This window comes from Equus asinus, chromosome 2 (genome assembly GCF_041296235.1).
Source record: "Equus asinus isolate D_3611 breed Donkey chromosome 2, EquAss-T2T_v2, whole genome shotgun sequence".
Lineage (NCBI taxonomy): Eukaryota > Metazoa > Chordata > Mammalia > Perissodactyla > Equidae > Equus > Equus asinus.
Window position 1 is genome coordinate 122017011 of NC_091791.1, and position 19783 is coordinate 122036793.

Consider the following 19783-nt stretch of genomic DNA (forward strand, 5'->3'; position numbering starts at 1 on the left):
TCCCCATGCCAGGTGCAGCATCCCCAGTGGGAGAGCCCCCCCTGACATTTGTCTCCCAGTCTCCCTGAGATTAATCAATTGTCTGCAGGAGAAATACCATATTTAACCTGTATTGCTCAGAAGTCCCATTCCCCGTTAATAGTTACAGTTCTTTCCATAAAGAAAGGCAGTGTTCTCATTTTACGGCAAGCATTTAATAATGTAAGTGTCACATAAAAGCAACAACACATTGCCATTCCATGTGAGGTCACCTAAATCTTTGAAACACAAACAAAATATCCATTTTGAAGATTTTCTCAGATTGTTTAATGCTCATAAACTTGGGCACATTAAAAATCACACATACACACACACACAGGATTACAAAACAAACCCTCCACAAACTTAACAAAACTCAGTTGTACCACGTTATTGGTGGAATATTGATGACTCTAACCCATGCTGGTCATTCTGCACCTGTCCTTGCAGACCTGTTCTCTGCTTTTATCCATCTTGTTCTGTGGCCCCAGGAGACTGGCCCAGGTAAACGCAGCAGGGGGCTCCCAGGTGGGCTCAGTCAGTGGGATGGGGTGCTTACTCTCCCGGTTCCTCCCTGCTGGGCTGCAGTTGGGCAGAGGCTCAGTTTCTGTCAAGCACCCGCTCCCAGTCTGGGGGGTCTTAGTGGGTTTCAGAAACAGCTCCTTTCCCTTGGCCTTCAGATCCAAGGGTGCAGCAGCCTCTCCCTGTTCCGGGCTCTAGATGTTGCCCACACCAATGTAATACTCTCCCATTACCCCCTCTGAGTGTGCTGTCTGCTTCTGCTGGGGCGCTCGCTGACCACCCAAGGGCCATGAACTCCTCTGGCTGCTTTATTGCTCTCCTGTTGCTAATAGTCTTCTAGAACAGGGGTCTGCAGAATATGGCCTATGGGCCAATTCCAGCCCAATACATGTCTTTGTACAGCCTAAGAATGGTTTCTACATTTTTAAATGGTTGAAAGAAAATCAAAGAAGAACAATAGTTCGTAATATGTGAAAATTATATGAAATTCAAATCTCAGTGTCCCAAAATAACATTTTATCGGAACACAGCCACACTCAGTCATTTACAAATTGTCTATGGCTGCTTTTCCTCAACAACAACAGAGCTGAGCAGTTGTGACAGAGGCTGTAAGGCCTGCAAGGCCTAAAGTAGTTACTATCTGGCCCTTTACAGAAAGAGTTTGCCAATTCCTGTTCTAGTATATTCTATACAACATTGCATAATGAAAAGAGCATGGGACTTAGAAACCAGGGAAATTCTCCCAGGTCCCCTTCCTCTCTGAAGCACAATGTTTAAAGGCTATTGTCAAATTTTTCATGTTATCTTCAGGGGCAGAAGGCAGTGCTGGCCATGTAGGATGCCCATCAAGAGAAACAGGACACTCTCAATAATGGAAAATTCTTTGGAAATGCAGGGTACTCTGTTCAACCCTACAAACTTTGCAAGAAACTCCTACTACAGCATCCTCAGCTGAGTCCCAGAAGCCACAGTCTCCTTAAGCTGCCCAGGGCAGTTCTGCTACTGCCCAGCCCTTATGTGTCCTTATGCATGAGCTGTAACTCCCTCTCCCTCAAAACTCTGCCCTCCATGGGCACTTGGGATCAGTCTGCTCCTCTAGGCATGAAAGTCCCTCAGCAATTTAATGGGCACTCTAGAAGGGAGAGATGGATCCAAGATGGGCATATTTTCTTGGGAGACTGGTCTGCAGGGGTGGGTTGGGTTCAGGCAGAAGGCTGAAGTACCAGCCCTCCTCACCCTTGCACCTTGAAGACTGGCTCTGGCCGTGGAGGTTGAAACAACCACCTATTCTTCCCAATCTTCCCAAGTCTGGCCCAGGAGGTAAACAGTGTGTAAATGACACGTCAGCTTTTGTTGTGTTCCTTCCAGCTCAGAGAGAAGGAAACTGGCTTCCTTTCATAATTATATACACTTTATGGGCTGGGATTCAGCCTGTGAAATAAACTATTTTTAATTAGTTTTTTCAATAACTGTAAGCTCTAATGATACCAAGTAGCAGAGAGGTAATAGCAAGGTTTCAAGGGACACAGGCAAGTGTACTCAATTGTCAATTAGGCCTGCCCAACACTGGAAATGAAAATAGGGCTTGCACCTCTGCCTATACCCTCAAGTGGCCACCAGTGATGGCAAATCTACATCTTGACAGCAAGGGACCCCAAGAAGATTGTCCAGATGCTGACGCTACCCTAAGACAGTACCTAAGTTTCTGCAAAATGATGAAAACTAACAAGGTAGTGCCTCTGCCTTTATCGAGCTCTGGATGCCCAGGCCACTTTGCTGCAATTACCCTCACAAGGTTATTGAACTCTCTGCTCCTTCATATTTTGTGCAACTGGATAAACTATCCTTTGTATTTTTAAGTGATGTCACATAAAGCTAACTCAAGGATCTGCTTTTATTTTTTATAATTTTGTCTTTATGCTTATAAACATTGGCACATTAAAACTGCATGTATCTATAGGGACAAAATCTCCCAGCTCCCTCCTCTCAAACTTCAAAAAGATGTTTCTCAATCTATGACTCATTCAATTTATCTGACCCTTTCAAGTTCATCTGATGATACTGGTTAAATATTGATTATCCCACTAGTTGAGCAGTTCACACTTTCAGGTCCTTCCTGGCTCATCTGCTGCTCATGGTATCCTAATACCCATAGATCATCCTGTGACACCCATGGCACAGCTGCACAGGGACCCACTTGTAGAAGAATCAAATCTTCCTCTAGCCTGCTTGCCAGCAGGACAATGACAGGAGAGGAAGTGGCCTGAAGGGACAGGTGGCATGCAGCACACACAGGGACATAACATGCAGGGGGTAAAAGGGGCAAGGAATATCTCAGGGACAGTCCTGCTGCCACCACAAACCTCACTCTCGGGATCTGGCTAGAGCTGCCCCTTCCAATAATTGCTGTCATTTAGAGTCCAATATAAACAAATGTCACTGCCATCACGTTTGTGACATGAAGCTCCATTACACTCATCGACAGAAAAATGAAATGGTCGAGAGGTAACAGAAGAGAAAGAACATAAGACTTGTTGCCAGATAGTCCAGGATGAATTTAGACTTGTTTGGCCTGGGGCTAGTTACTGAGCTTCTCAGGAACACAGTTTCCTCATTTTTAAACTGGAGACGGCCATAGCAACTCCTGCCTCGCAGGCCACCGCGTCTTGCCCTGAGAGCCTGCTGTGAAAAGCATCGTGAGAACTGATTGATTTCAGTGTCACTTCACCAGCCCTGACTACCTTTTCAGTGCCTACTTAATGCCAAGTACTTTAAATACATTATTTTCATTTCTCACAATGACTCCACAACTTAGATATCTTTATGCGCATTTAACAGGTGAGGGAGCCGAAGCTCAAGCAGGTGAAGTAATGTTCCAGGTCACACAGCAAACGAGCCAGCCCTGGATTAGAACCCAGCGCTGCTGGAAGCCAAAGTTCTTTTTTCTCCAACATCCTGCACCTCCCCATAGCCCTCTCTGCTTTAGAGGGAGGCCATTTCCGGGGGGCCTTGCCATACCAACCCCCACTGGCATCTCTCCAACTGCCCTTTAAGTGGCATGGTCATTCTGGGACCTGTTCATGACTGGGACTGTTGGGACTACAACCTCACTGCCTGCAAACCTAAGCCTACAGGTGGAGACAGGGTCTTTCCTGTGCTGCTGCAGTGATGTGGAGACAGATAGACATGGTGTGAATGGAACCAGGTGGAGGTGCCCATCAAAATAAAAGTGTGACCAGAACCCAGTCCTGCCTGTGGGTGAACAGAAACATGCCCTCCAGCCACAATGGCACTCACAGAGCTTCTGGGGATGGCTCTTACCTGGGACTGCTCCGTATGGAAACATAATCCATAGCTTGGCTCCCACAAATATGCTCATCCCACGTGCTACACATGGAAGGAGAAATCAGCTTGTATTTCATTAAACAGTTTGGCTCAGGTCTTGTGAGCAAATATGAGAATCTGCGCTTGGTACAGAGTCTTAAATGCATTGTTAACAAATAGGATGGCCAAAGGAAATCAGTCAATCAAGCATTCCCACTGCCAAATGTTTACAAATTAGCAAAATAGCAATCCCCTTGTTAAAAATCTCTGCTCTACAATTTACTAAAATTCAGAACTCCATGGTGGGGACCCAGGGAGCTGGGGGGTGAGGGAGTGGGCTGGTCTAAGCCATCTGTGATCCACTCCTGCTTCTGCCAGGGCAAGGCTGGGTTCCCCCTGCCCCAGTCAGCAAGAGGCTCACCTGCAGGTCCAGGGCTGTCAGCTTGCCCTTGTCACCCACGTTCCGTGCATACTCCTCGATGGTCCAAGAAGGTTGGCCCCGCTTCACCTCGGCCAGCTCGGTCAGCCGCATGTCTGTGTACAGGGGGTTGTTCTTCATGTGGGCCTTGAGGGAGGTGGGATAGGGGTGAGGGCTGAACACCTGCTCCACCAGGAAGCCGTCTTTGGGCTGCTTGGGCAGCCGGTGCTGCGAGGGGATGTCGTACTGCCTGTCTGCCTGCAGAGGGGCACAGAGAAGTCCAGAAAAGCAGCACAGATGCCATCGGATTTCACAGTGCAACTGGGCAGCCACGAGCTTTACATCACTAAGCTCTGTAGACAGCCAGGTAGCAAAATGCAGTTGTTTACAAACAAATAGAAAGTAAATCAGTAACGGGGGAAATTCTCTAAGAAAAGCCTATGATGATAATAGCACGAATATGAGCTACCATTTCTGTGCCAGGAAGAGATTATTTTCTCTAATCCTCACAACATCACTAATATTATGAACCCTCATTGTGCAAGTAAGGAAATAGAGCCCAGAAAGACTCAATAACCTACCCCAGGGTGCACAGCTGCCCCTCTATGCGACTACGTAAGACTGCGTGCAGACCCCTCGGCCAGCACTGTTCCACTGACCTGTAACCACCTGTTCGCCCGCCTGTCTCCTCTCCTGGACCGTGAGCTCCTTGAGGGCAGGGGACTGTGATGTACATTTTTAAGCCCCCACTCCAGCAAAATCTACCACCAAGTAGAAGGACAGATACCATGACATGAAGTTGTGCATATGAAATAGCACAAAGAGCTGTGCATGTGAGCAACAGAAAGAAGAAAAGGAAAAACAGGAATGTGAGCAGAGGTGAGTGTTGATGAGTAAGGGAAGGAGAAGGAGGTGGGGTGTCACAAGAGGGAAAGTTTACGTAGGAGCGTGTGATAAGCAAGAGAGATGTGAGAGTGTGTGTATCCTACACATGGACCAGACCGGAAGCACACGTCCATCTCTCAGCAAACCTCTTACACAAACACAGCATGATATTTAGGGCTTCCAAACCATCCAGACTGCTGACACAGATACAGGGGAAGCAGGATAAACTTCGCCAAACCCAAACAAGGAAATGAGGTTGCCTCTTACTTTTTAACTCATCAAAGCCAAGTATCTTCTAAGAGGCTTCACTGATTTTATTTATTCTGCTCGTCATGGCTACTCAACACTCATAGAGCTCCCACTGCATGCAGGGCCCACACCGAGCAGGTGGAGTGGGCAGATGGCAATGACAATAATGACAACGGCAGCTACTGCAGTCATAATTATCAATACTTGAGGGCTGACTGTGTGTCCACCGCTATGCTCATTGCCACATGGATCATCTTATTTCATCTTCTCAAGAACATTCCATGGTTGTAACTACTATTCTCCCCACTATGGATCTGGAACTCGGATTAGAGAGGTTAAGAGATTGACCCAATGTTGCAAAGCCAGTAAGTGGTAGAGCCAGGATTTGAACCTGTTCTCACCTGTAAGACAGAAAATTTCACTGCAGCTCATGCCTGCCTCCCTGCTGCTTCCACTGCATTCTAACTTGGCAGTCAGTATATATAAATATGCATTTTTAAAATAAAAGTTTGTATCTACTATGTCTGAACAAAGAGGATGAATGGCTGTAGATCAGAAATCAGCAAAAATCCTTGGGAAAGCTTTCAGAAGTTTATGAATTGAGGGGGGAACACAGGATCTAGATCAGCACAGAGTAGGTGGACAAGACATTCTTGATGGAGGAATCGTGTGAAGAAAGGTTTGACAGTGGAATGGGGGCTGGCGATAATGGATGCTCAATTAGTATTAACTGAATGCGTGACCGAAGGAATCAGCATGGCATTTTTGAGGAAAACCAGGCAGACTCGTCAAGGTAGAGAGGGACCAGTCTGGGTGAATTAGAGCCTTCTTATTGGGGAGAAGTACGTGAAATTCCAAGACTTAAAGGCTTGGCTAAGAAGGTTGAAATTTTTCACTGAGCAAAGAGGAGCTAAGGAAGAGTTGGGAATAGGAGCCACCGCACATTCACAAAGTACAGTTTAGGAAGGTGAACATAGCAGCAGTCTATGAGAAAAGATAGACGGTGAGGAAGATAAGTAAAGGAGACCAGTTATGAATGTGCCCAAAAGCGCCTGGACTGAGGGGAGGGAGGATGGATTTAAATGGAAATGGAGGCAGAGATGCAAGAAACATCACTCAAGATAAATTCACAGGGTCTAGTGGCTAACCTGGATATGAGAGAGCCAACGAGGGAAGTCAAAGATCAGCGAGGCCTCTTTAGTTTGGGGAATTGCTAGAAAGGTGACCCCAGAACGGAGACAGTGAGAGGGAACACTGGCTTTGAAGGGACAGAAAAGTCTAGTAGGTACCTGCAGATTTTGACACATGGGTAGACATCCAAGGGAATTGGCCTTGAACAATTAGAGATATGGGACTGAAGCTCAGAAGGTGGGCCAGGGCTGGTCACCACCATGGGAAGTGCCAGCCCAGAGGGGATGAGAGCCACAAACCAGGAGGGAGAAATGAGGTCACAGAGGGTGACAAAATGAAGAAGACAGCTCATCCCAAATATTAGCAACTTTGTACTATGCATTTCAAGCACATCTTTCTCAAGCTTTCGGCTACTTCTGTGATTGCATGAGGCTTTGACATTTTACAGATTGGAAGCACGGCCAGTTCAGTTTAACTTGATATTTCTATAGAGGTGTCTAACCATTCAAGTCCTCTAAATGCCCACTTCTCAATGCTATCTAAGACCCAGGCCTCCAGAAAGCTGGCAGACCCTGGCAGAGAATGACAGTGGACCCAGAGGAGAGGGCCAACAGCTGGGCATCTTGTCAGAGCAGTGGGATGCTTTACATTCCAGTTTCTCCCCACCACCATATGTTGTCAGTGGTTACAGAAGATCAGAGCAGTGGCCAGCACAGATACAGGAGGTTTCTTTGGGATCAGAAAAAAATCACTTCTTTTATTTACTCTTTACCCCCACTTTGACCCTGAAAACTTCCTTAGAGCCCAGTTTTCCAAGTTTTGCTTTCTTGGCACGATCTGAGGAACCCAGCCTCCTGCTCTGGCTTTGAGTGTCTGCAGCCTACAGCATCTTCGCTCTTTCTCTCTGATGGCTGGATCCTCTAAGATCTCAGGAGGCCCCATGGTCTGTCCACTGACCTTTAGAATCAGGGAAGGGAACTGAAACAAGCAACAAACTGAAATTATACCACTTTAACCAGAAAGAGTTCATGTAACCCATGAAGAAGAGCTGCCACAAGTTCCACTGAAACAAATCATCCTTGCTGCAGAGGATGAGAAAAAGAACTAATGTGAGTGTACGCTTGTGCACTCACTAAAGACCTGACTGGGAGATGTCGGCTTTCAAGATGCAAAAACACTCAAGCTCACACAAAAAGAACAGAACATACAACTGTATAGGAAAAGAAATCTAAAAAGCAAAGGAAGACACTATATTAAGAGTTGCTATAGAGTTGCTATAAGAAGACACCATATTAAGATTTGCTATCCTTGGGTGGTGGACCAATGAATAATTTCCTCATCTATCTTCTTTTTCTTACTAATCATCTATTGATCTTACAATGAAAAAAGTCCAACTTTTAAAACAGAACACGACTCGTGCAACGAAGTACATGAAAGGGACATATGAGTTAGCCCGCTTTTAAGTCATTTCCCTCATTTTCTTTGCCTGCATCCTGTTGTTTCAGAAAGGACAGGAAGATATCCGTGGTGGTGCTCACCTGCTCTGATACATTCCCCATTCCATGAAAATCAGGTCTCCCACCACCTGTCCAATATCTGAACTGTACTCTCTCCTGTTGGCAACATGGCGGTGTGTGCTGCTCCAGCTGACTGACAACTTGGTGTAACAAACAACCTGCTTATGCTGCCCTCTCCATTTGGAGATGAAAGGCCTGCCAGATCTGGAAGGATAACTAGCACATGGAAGGAAGGCCTCTATCTTGTTTAATGTAACATTCAAGGCTTGGAAATACACCAGGGCCATGATAAAGCTTGTGCCCAATTACGTGAGCTTAAACGTCAGTTACCTCTTTCGAGTTTCGATGCCAGTCCTTATTCTCTCCAAGGCCTCTGTCTTTTATCTCTTCCTCATTGAGGCCCATGCGGTTGGTGTAAGTGATGGTGCGCCAGTCCCTGGGCGAGTTGGAGATGCTGGCGATTTTGGACTCTGTGGCACTGTTCTCCTCTGTCAGGGACCTAGAGGATGGCCTGGTGAAGAGGCTTTTTTTTAAGGCCTTTACATGAAGGCTTTCGCTGTTGCTTCCACTGGCATCAGAACAGCACCAGTCAGCAGTATTCTCCAGTTTGGGTCCATGGGAGCCATTCTGTGTATGGAACATACGGGAAGAGGCACTCTCATCGGACGGAGCCTCGCTCGTCAAGGAATTCAGATCTATCTGCACACTCACCTTCTCAGGCTGCTGTATTTTCTGATCCAATTTATTTAATTTTCCCAAGACCCGGGAGATTTCCTCACGAACACCTGACAGTGATTCCAGCTTCCGTTCAATTTCACCAATCCTGAGCACCAGTTTGCACACACTGGTCTTCAACTCCTCTTCAGAGTGGTGGCTGTTTTCAGGCCGGTTGCCCTTTTCTCCTTTGCTGCTGGTGAGCCCATTGGCAATTTTGGTTAGGTTATGCTCCGGTGAACTGTCACAGTCTGACTTGTGCAGCTGAGACAAAGACCCTGTGCTGTTGTAGCAAGATGACTGCATCACTCCCGTCGAGCCACTGATACTCATGTCATCAAGAAAACGGAAAATGTCACTGATGTCATCGCTGACAATTTCTGAGTCATCATCTGATTGCTTCATGGCATGCCTATCACTGTACTTGCCCTGCCCCAAGGTGCACAAGTCTTTGCATTTCTTGGGCTCCAGCACATGCTGCTCAGTCTGGGTGCCCACACTACTGGTATCTGAGCTGAGCTGCCCGCTGGTGCAGCTAATGCTCTTGTCTTTAAACTTTTTGACTGGTTCGTGCTTCTCCAGGTCAACAGGGGATGAAAGCTCTTTAGATTTGAGCCCGTTTGGTTTTGCTGTATAGCCAACAGGGAGAATCAGCTGTTGATCCTTTGGCGTGAGGTAAGCCGGGCGCCTGTCTGGGGCTGGGAAATTGGGGGTCTGGCTGCTGGAATTTGGATAGTGTAGTTTCTCCTCAGAGGGATTTCTATTGAAAAAGGACCGTTCAAAGTCAGGGACTTCTTCGGTGTTTAGGCTCCAGCTTTTGGCTGGCCAGGGGGTCTGCTTGCCCGGCCTCCCTGGATAGCGCCTGGCTTCTTGGGTCCCCATCACTGGAGTGGGTCCAAAATACGTAGAGGCTTGAAGGTCATCTAAGCTTTCATGTTTTGCCCGCCTTTTGTCAGGAACAGGGGAATACACAGGATTCAGGTAGTGGCTGTTGTAGGGCATTTCAAAGCTGTGATTAAAGAAAGCTGTCTTGTGGGGTTCCTTTCGACTCTGTGGTTCCCCATGTTCACCATCTGCCTTGTTAGCGGGGCCAACCAAACTGGGGGCCACAGTCATCAGATGGTGAAAATCCTCTTTGAAGATGTTCCTCTTCTGGACACAGGACTGGACCACAAATGGCTCCTCATTAGAAATGAAAGTCTCCTTGATGCCCTGGCTGATGGGCAGGGAGTCCTGATCGGAGATGGACTCATTCTCAATGTTCGTGGGGAAGTAGGTTCGCTGCATCTCACAGGGCTGAGGGCTGGCCACCGAGTACGGGGCCAGGGCCTGCAGCCTGTCCAGGGACGCAGCCCGATTTTTCAGCTCTTTGCTGACACCTAACAAGAAGTTGGGTTCGGAGGCAGGTACAAACTGTGGGCAGTCCTTGCAGTCCATCTTCTGGCACTTGGACGACTGTCTGGTGGGGTAGCCCCGGCTGAAAGGCCTCTCGCTCAGCTCACAGTTCAGGGCCTCACACTGGACCGCGGTGCAGATCTCTGTGTCGGACCTGCACGATTCAAAGGACACCTCCTTCTTGCGCACCTTCTGCTGGCCCATGGGCAGCTTCTCCTTGGCGGCGCCCCCATTCATTTGAATCAGGTTGAATATTGTCACAATATCTGCTGCCACCATGATTTTCTTTGATTGCTGGTTATTCATGGTGCATTTCATCTTGTCCTTGAATAATGTGGCTGGAAAACTGGGATCAAGACAAGCCGTGTAGAAGAGCACGCTTCTCAGTTTGGCAAGCTGGGACAAATCAAAGCGGGCACACAGTGATTTGCACAGGTCCTGATAGGAAACGGTATTTTGCTTGCTGTCCAGTTCCTCTAAGATCTTCACCAAGAAAAGGGAAGTTTCCTGACTGGCCTCCATGATTTAGAATTTCAAAGGCTCGCTGACTACACTGAAACTTTGAGTCAGTTCTACAGGGACAATATTGGGAAAAAAAGGGAAGAAAGAGGATTATAAACACCAGTGGAGTTTTAAGTCAAACTTGTTATGAACCACACAAAGAAACACAAGAAAAGACTTTCTAATGATAAAAAATGCATTAAGAGCTTTAAAAACGATTTATAACATATGACTTTGTAATTCCCTTCCCAGGAATCTACCTTAAAGAAATGATCAGTGATGATGATTTATACATAAAGATGTTCACTATGATGGTATCTATAATAGTGAAAAAAAATAAAACATCTTAAATATCCTAATAATAGGGGAATGCATAAATAAAACACATTATGATATATAATGACTTTCTACAAACATTAAAATCACATTAATGTACATCCTTATAATGGAATACTACTCATCAATAAAAAAGGAAGAAACTACTAGTACATACAACAACATGCAAGAGTCTCAGATGTGTTGTGCTTGAGTGAAAGAAACCAGAGTCAAAAGGCTACATACTATACAATTCCATTTTAATGACATTCAGGAAACATCCATGGTTGCCAGGGGCTGGATGTGAGGTGAGGGGTTGGCTACAAAGGGGCACAGAGAAATTTTCTGGGACGATGGAACTGTTTCACATCTTGATTGGGGTGCTAGTTGCATGACTGTATGCATTTGTCAAAACTCATGGAACTGTGTGCTAAAATCTGTGCATTTTACTATATGTAAATTTCATCTTTAAAATTACATAGTGAAGACTTTTCTGACAAAAGAAAACTATGATACAATATCGAGTGAAAAATATGAAAATAGGTCTGTATATGGAGTAAGATCTTAATTACATAAAATTATATGTTCTTGGAAATGAAAATGAAAGAAAAAAGTACACACTAAAACGTTAATGGTGGTTATGTTTGGATTGTAAATATGGATTTTTTTCCTGAATTAGTAATCTTTGTCCCTTAATATTTTATCAGGCAAATTTTCAAGCATATTGCAAAGTTTAAAGAATTTTATAGTGAACACTCATATACGCACCATCTGGATTCTACCATCAACATTTTTCTATATTTGCTTTATCACATATGTATCCACCTATCCTTCATCAAGCATCTCATTTTTTAAAAGCACTTCAAAGTAAATTGCAAACATCTGTACACTTCCCCTTAAATATTTCATCACGCATATCATTAACCCAAGCTCTATAATTGTTTACAGTTTTTCTTTTAACATAAGATTTACATATAATGAAGTGCGCAAATCTTAAGTGTGCGTTTGCTGAAGTTTTAACAAATGTGTATGTCTGTGTAGTAACCAAACCCCTTTAAAGATCTAGAATATTCCCATTTCCTAGAAAGTTCTGTCATGCCCTTTCCCATTAAATCACTGTTCTTTTTTTTTTTTTTTTTTAAGATTTTATTTTTTCCTTTTTCTCCCCAAAGCCCCCCGTACATAGTTGTATATTCTTCATTGTGGGTCCTTCTAGTTGTGGCATGTGGGACGCTGCCTCAGCGTGGTTTGATGAGCAGTGCCATGTCCGCACCCAGGATTCGAACCAACGAAACACTGGGCCGCCTGCAGCGGAGCGCGCGAACTTAACCACTCGGCCACGGGGCCAGCCCCCACTGTTCTTATTTTTTATTAAAAGGTAATTTTAATTTTTTTCTTTATAATTTCCCATCTTTTTCTAAAATGCCGACAATGAGCACGTGCTATTTTGTAATCACCAAAAAATAATAAATCTTACTTTGAAATGGAAAGAAAAAGCTGCATTAAAGAATCTTGAATGGAAAATCTAAAAACACCAAACCAAAAGTTCAACAAAATTTCATAAGAGAAAGTAAAGCTCAGCGATCAACATGGACCCAGGTTCTGAGATTTACAAGGAAACATCAAACTACACAAAGCGTTAGCTTCCCCAGTCACACCCTGCTCAGAAAAGGCATTTTTATGGTTGACTTATTGATTTTAAAGTTGACTCAGTCCACACAGTTCCAGCCCATTTTCTAGGGGAACAATGTCTTTTCTTTGGGTTAAATTTCAGCTGATCTCAGCAATGGGCTCTCTCTCCATCCTGAGGGCAGTGCTCCTTCTATACACTTTAGCGTGCTCTCTCCCTGTCTGCAGAGACATGCAGAGACCGATGGTTTGGATTTCTTGTATGGAAAAACGCAATGAGGCCGTGAGAGGTTTTGTTCCTCCTTAGAACAAGTCACTGGGAAAAGCACCTCTCCCCACACAGCACTCCCTGCCCTGCCCCAGCCATCGAATTCATCTGATAAAAGCATCTCGTGTCAAGATGTTCTGGTTTGTTAAAGGTACAGACAACCTTTCATGCTTGAGCTCCAAGTAAATAAATGGGCATAGAAATCAGAGCGGAGGACAAATGAATGCAGTTGAGGGAAGAGCAATGCAACTCATGCACATGATATTTTACAGTTTTGGTGACACAGAGCACCTTCATAGATACTCTCTTCTTGAATTCTTGTAACACCTTATGAAGCCTCTTTCACTTTAAAGATTTTATTTTTTCTTTTTCTCCCCAAAGCTTCCCAGTACATAGTTGCATATTTTAGTTGTGGGTCCTTCTAGTTGTGGCATGTGGGATGCCGCCTCAGCATAGCCTGATGAGCACTGCCGTGTCCGCGCCCAGGATCTGAACCGGTGAAACCCCGGGGCCACAGAAGTGGAGCGCGTGAACTTAACCCCTTGGCCACGGGGCCGGCCCCTCTTTCACTTTTATCGTTACTCTCTGACAGATGAGGAAACAGGCTTGGAGAGCTTAAGGAAGCAAGTGGGAGCAATGAGAACGAGAGCCAGGACTTCCAGGCGCCCCCCACGCTGTGCCCTCTGTGCCTCCCAGGAAAACCCAAGACTGCTTCCTCATGAGGCTTTCTTGATTTCTATGCTACTTTGCATGGCTAAAGAATTATTAATCCCAGGTCAAAAAAGGTACTTGGAAAACCAAGGCCCAGTGTCTCCTAAAGCAAATAAAAGAAACACAAGTGATGTGCTAAACCTGAGTCATTTTTATTAAAACTGAAATTTGGGAGCTTATGAATGGGGTAGGCACGTGCCCCAGGCAAACAGATGCACGGATATGTGCAGGGCATGTGTGCATACGACAGTTAATCGTCATAGAGAAACTCCATACAGATTCCTACAATACGCCAGTGGGAACCAGAGAGGAATAAGGACAAAAGGGAGGCTCAATGGAAAAGTTGATTTCTAGGCTCTGTACAGTGGAATAGGATCCAGCCTGCAGCGCGCGGCCCCTGGCCGCTACCTCCCGGGACCACACAACAACTCCGTGGTATGGGAAGAGCACTCCAACCTTACAAATGAAGAAACTGAGGAACTGAGAGAGGAAGGAACTGTCTAATCCAGAGAGGTGACCGGAGTTGCCTCTGGGTTAGGGGTCCAAGTGGACCCCTAACCCAGGCTAATGATGCTGTTAAAGGAGCACCAGGCTAATCTCATGCCAGGAGGAGGAAAAGCCTCCATTGCCAAGTGATAGAAGTGAATTGGGGGGTGGGGGCAAGCAAGGGGGCCCACTACAGCCTGACCACCCTCTCTGCTCCTGTACTTTCCAGGAAATGTCTACAACAGCCTGGAGAGGGAGGCACCACCACTCTGCAATCTGTTCAGGAGAAATGAAGGAAATGAGGCTACAGAAATTACACTGAGCAAGATGCGTGATCCGAAGCCAAATCTGGTTAAATCTGAAGCCCAGGCTCTTTAGTCAGTGACAAAAGAGCAAGGGAGAAACATCAGCCTGAAAGCTCTGGGAGCTGAGGGAGACTGCCAAGGAGCATGTATGTGTGTGTACACACAGACAGACACACTCACACATACAGTCACGCGCACACATTCATAAACTCACAAGCATTACAGACACAGACACAGGGGCACACAGACATTCACACACATACAGGCACACACATTACACACATGCACACACACACACAACTCTCAGCCACACATTCACATTCCCACAATTCACACATGTACACACGCTCCCACTCCCACACTCACATACATATGCACACACAGGCTTATCCGCACCCTTCTTCTCTTTGGTCTCTCTTAGCTGTGCCCTCGGGGTTTGAATATTCTTAAGCTCCCAGCACAATCCGATGCATATTTTGGGAAAGGCCAAGATGCCAACACATGCACCCTCTCTGGAGTTTGGGAGGCCAGCCCTCTAGCACATCACCCGCTGGCAACAAGCTTCTCATGAACCACAGTAAATACCTGGAGATGGCAAGCACCAGGCAAGGCTGCACAGCACTTTTGCTGGGCAGGAAAAGCTCCACAAGGCACTGAGAGGTACACGAGTACATGACACCCACCACCCCCAGCCTTGGGAACTACGTTCTGAAGGATGGCCACACCCCCCACAGGCAGGGAAACTGGCAGAAGGAACCGGGAGCAGCTGAACATCTGGAAATCAGACCCCATCAGGACCCCATCCGGCCCAACTGACCACCCAGCTCAACCTCCAAGGTCCAGGCCTCCCCTCCGCGCATCTCCTACAGACCACTCTGCATTTCCCACGGAAGGCCTGAGGCTCCTCACCGACCACTGTCCAGGAATCCTGCTTCTCTTCCAGGCCCTTCTCAGACAGCCCCCTTCCCCCCAGTCTCTCACTGGTCCCCCTAGTTTAAATTAGTTGTTCCCTCCTCAGTGGGAGCAGCCCTCTGCCTGTACCTTGGTTATAGCATTTCCCACACAGGAAAGATTTGCCCGGAATGGTTTAAAACAAACTGAGGTCTGGTCCCTCAACCTCAGACCAATTAAACCAGAATTCCTGGGAGGGGTCCAGAACATCAGGGTTTTTTAAAGTCACCCAGGTATTTCTGAATCATGGGCCTTCAGAATGAGGGATTGAGAAGACCCATCTAGAAAATAGAGGGCTGGGTTTTGTGAGAGGTGGTGAAACCTAATGGTTGAGAGGATGAGCCATGGGGGCACACAAACCTGCGCTCACATTCCAGCCCTGCCCATCACCAGCTACGTGACTATAGCTAGTAGGTTATCTACAGCCCCCAAGCTCAGTTTCCTTATCTGTAACAGTGGTTTTAATTAGCAAGCACATGTGAAGCACTTAATGAAGTGTCTCCCAAATGACAGCCATTCAACAAACAAACAGCTGTCAGTCACCGAATAGCTGTAGCAGTGGAGGTTCTAGGAGTCTCAGTTGGTTGATGCCTCACTGCGCCTCTTGTAGGTTATGAAAGAGGACTACATGAGCATTTTTTGAAAAACGACTCCATTGTATGCAAAGAGCAAGACATGCCTGCCTAAAGCAACATTTTGGCCTCTCTATTTTTACATTTTCAATGTCAAAGACTTAGTTTCCTACTGTAGAAAACTCTGTTCTCAATCGCATGCTTCCACGGACCCTCATTAAACCCACGAGTTACTGCCTCTGGATTACACACCACCTCATAGGGAAAAGAAGAAGTTGTCTACAGAGTTCATTATTCATCTCTTTTTTAAACAAGAGGAAAGTTCACAAACTGATTCCATGAGGAAGTTCTGAAGGCCAGAGTTTGGAATTGTCCACTCAGGATAAATGGAGGTGTCCTCTTAGCCATCTTCCCACACATTACTGTAAGCCCAGCCTGGCCCCTCCTCATCACCTACATGGCACCCACTCGGTGCATCTGCCTCGTGTCTCCTTGAAGCTGCTGCAGGCATTCAGCCTTCACACACCTGAGCACCACGACGTACACGACACTGTGCTAAGCACAGCTGAAAAAGATAAGAGGGCTACTGTCACAGAGCCCACCATCTTGGAGAAGAAAACAACTGTTAGAGTCAGGCCAGATGGGACCACAGTGAGCAGCCAGGCTAAGCTAAGAGTGGGGAGCCTGTAAGACGGAGATGAATTCCAGCCACAGGGAAAGGGAAAAGCTGACTACACAGAGCAGGTGCCATGTGTCATGGCCTCAAGACTGAAGAGGAGAGGGGTGTTGGATGGTCTGGGGAATGGGGACAACAGAGAGATTGTAGGCAGAGGGCAGGAGGCAAGAAGGCACAGCGGGGCAGGGTGGAGTCTGTCTGTTTGCTCAGGATGGAGAGAGGGAGGTAGAGCTGGACAAGCAGAGGGGATTTAGAGAAGGCAGGGTGCCGAAACTGGGCTGGGCGTCTGGACTTGACTCTGCAGGCAGTGGGAGCTGGGAGCACAGACAGAGCAGGTGTTGGAGTGTGTCAGGCCTGCGGGTGAGGATGAGCACTCAGCCTACAGAATGCGCAGACTGGGATCCACATTCTCTTCTCCTTCAACACCTCCTGCATCTGCACAGCCAGGAGAACTCCAGGCTCTTCTAACTCCAGATCCAGGGCCATTTCTACTAGACAACAGGCTATGGCTTTGGGAAGGGCAGGAACCAGATGCTTGATTTTTTTCCCATTACTCATGGCACCTGTGCATTTCTTATGTCACACTCTGGGCATGGCAAATACTGTTGTCCAGTCTAAAATAAATGTCCACCTTTTCATAGCCTTTTGCATTTTTAACTGCTCAAAGTACTGACATCTGATCTTGATCAAAATGGAGCAGAAGAGAGACAGATACAATTTAGGGATGTAACTGGCAGGATTGCTGCGTGAATCTTTGGGCAGAAGAAAAGCTCTCTGAGTTTCATTTCCACCAACTCATTTAAAGGTTTCATCTTCCCTCTGCCAACAACCCTAAAATCTGATGATGAGAACAAATTGATGAGGATTTTTAGGCTGCTAAATTTTAAAATGGCTTATGATGAGGATTTTTAGGCTGGTTAATTTTAAAACTACAGATGAGATTCAGGCTCCAAGGAGTGGAATTTGTTTGCCCCTTTGTTGGGAAACATTTACATTTCTAAGGGAAACCTCTATCTGTGAAGATGCCTCCCTCTCTGTGCCAGGAAGAAGGGGGGATGGTCTTATCTCTAGAAGCTCTTAATCAATGCCAGAGGCAAGAACTTAAGTTGGTTACTGTCTGGCAACCTCATGTAACTGACACCCCCCTCCCCCCCCAAATCCTCCTTTGTCTTTAGCCGAGGATAAAATTCAAGCGGTGACTTCTGCCATTTATTCAATCCGGTTTGATTCTTATCTAAAAGTTGTGGGACCGCCAAATGGCCAGACCATACGGGCACTGATACCATTTTAACTTTTTTACATATTCTTTGTCTTGTAAAGAGATAACTCACATACCTATGCCTTAAATTTAGCCTTACTCTCCACCCAACTTGGCAGCAGCAGCAGGAGCTCTGACTGCCCATGGGTCCTGTCCCCAGGCACCAGCTCTGCCTGCCCATGGGTCCTGTCCCCATGCCAGCGGGGGCAGCAGCAGCGGCTCTGCCTGCCCATGGGCCCTCTCCCCATGCCAGCGGGGGCAGCAGAAGCGGCGGCAGCAGAAACTCTGACTGCCCATGGGTCCTGTCCCCATGCTATTCCACTCTCTAAATAAAAGAGCACTACTGCCAGATCTTAAGAGTCTAAGAAATCTTTCTTTCGACTCCTCGGCTCACCGACCCCGCATCACAAATGATATAAGCCTTGAACTGGATTAGTAAAACTCAACTATAAAGTGTTTTTTTATTAAAGCTTTCCCATATGCCATAATATATTGATCTTTCAGAAATCGAAATAATATACGTAGATAGAGTACGGTGTTCTCACTTCACGCTCCTGAAAAGTGCTCTGTGAGAGAATCTGGCTACAGCATTTGTGTAATTCCTGCCTGGGTGTTGCTTGCTCATTGTTTTGGATTTTGTTTTTTTCCAGGATGATGCTTGCTATTTGGATTCAGTGAAACTATGGATTCAAAGAAACTATAAAAGGAAGGTATTAATTTAGGAATCTAAAACTTATGGTCAAGAATTTCTACAGTCCCTTGTGTAACCTTTAATAAAATTTCAAACTGAAAGGAGACCCCTTTCTCTCCTAGAAGCAGCTTTATTCTGCAAAAACTGCTAAAGAGGGCAGCATGGAGTTGGGAAGGGGGCTACACTTCTGTTTGCTAACATGTATCCCCACAAAGCTCAACTCTGGTCTAAGTCCTTGATTAAGAAGTCAAGACATTATGAAACAATTTCCAGACCTGGCAAGAATGCAAGCTTAGAAAATGTGGAAAAGTCTCCCATTATAAACTCCTTGAAATTCTGGATAAAATAATATTTTCCCCCTTAACATGTGTAGCTAAGCTTGCAAGAGAACAGGTACTAGAAACAGAAAAGACTGAAAGTCACAGAAGTAGGAAGGAGAGCTGATAATGTGGCTGTTCTAGGGGAGGGGAGAGGGAGAGGTTCCTGCTAAGTTAGGCTAGAAAAGGCCCTCCATGAGAAGACAAGTGGGAACATCGATGTCTGCATAAAGCAGGGACCATTGATGGAACTGTTTTCTAACTCAAAGTGAAAGTATGAAGTAGAGAAAAAATCTGCTCATGAGAACGGGAAACAAGGAAACTTGTCAGCCTCTGCCTAGGCTCCAGGTTACATAAAGTAGAAAATTACCCCACAGGAATGTAAAACAAGGCTAATGTCTTATGCTTTAGGATTCAAAGTTAAGTTGCCACAGGGGTTTAGGACTCTTGAGCTAAGAAATTAATGTGAAAATAGGCTCCATGCTGGTGATATCCCTGAATACAAGCAAAAACAAGTACAAAACTGCTCTGGAAAATCAAGGCTACGCCACAGAGAAAATAAGCCACAAGAAAGTTGAATTATATTTTTAAAAATTACAACACACAGCAGGAAATACTCAACAGTAAGAGTCAGTAGACACAAAATAATCAGGAGGATTAAAACTTCACAAAACGGAACAGCAATCTTAAAAAAAGTTGTAGGTATATTTAAAATAAGTAAAAATATTTTAAAAGTTAGGAAATCCAAATAAAAGAAGACACTGTGAAAAAAACAATATACAGATCTGGAAAAGAACCAAATAGTATTCCTAGAAATCAAAAATAACCATGAAATAAAAATTACAATGGACAGATCAAATAACATATTAAAAATAAGTGAAGAGAAAACTAATGAACTGGAAGATAACTCTAAGGGAATTTAGAAGGATG

At 45.6% G+C, this 19783-nt stretch overlaps 1 protein-coding gene across 1 annotated transcript in view; it reads right to left on the reverse strand.

Annotated features, from left to right (window-relative positions):
- MINAR1 (membrane integral NOTCH2 associated receptor 1) overlaps window positions 1-19783 on the reverse strand; it is a 48413-nt gene that overhangs the window by 11255 nt on the left and 17375 nt on the right. The window contains exons 2-3 of the mRNA XM_070504371.1: window positions 8395-10745; window positions 4286-4540 (exon numbers count right to left, since the gene is read on the reverse strand). Of these exons, the coding sequence (XP_070360472.1) occupies window positions 4286-4540; window positions 8395-10695 (2556 nt within the window). The 5' untranslated portion in view covers window positions 10696-10745. The remainder of the gene's footprint in view (window positions 1-4285; window positions 4541-8394; window positions 10746-19783) is intronic.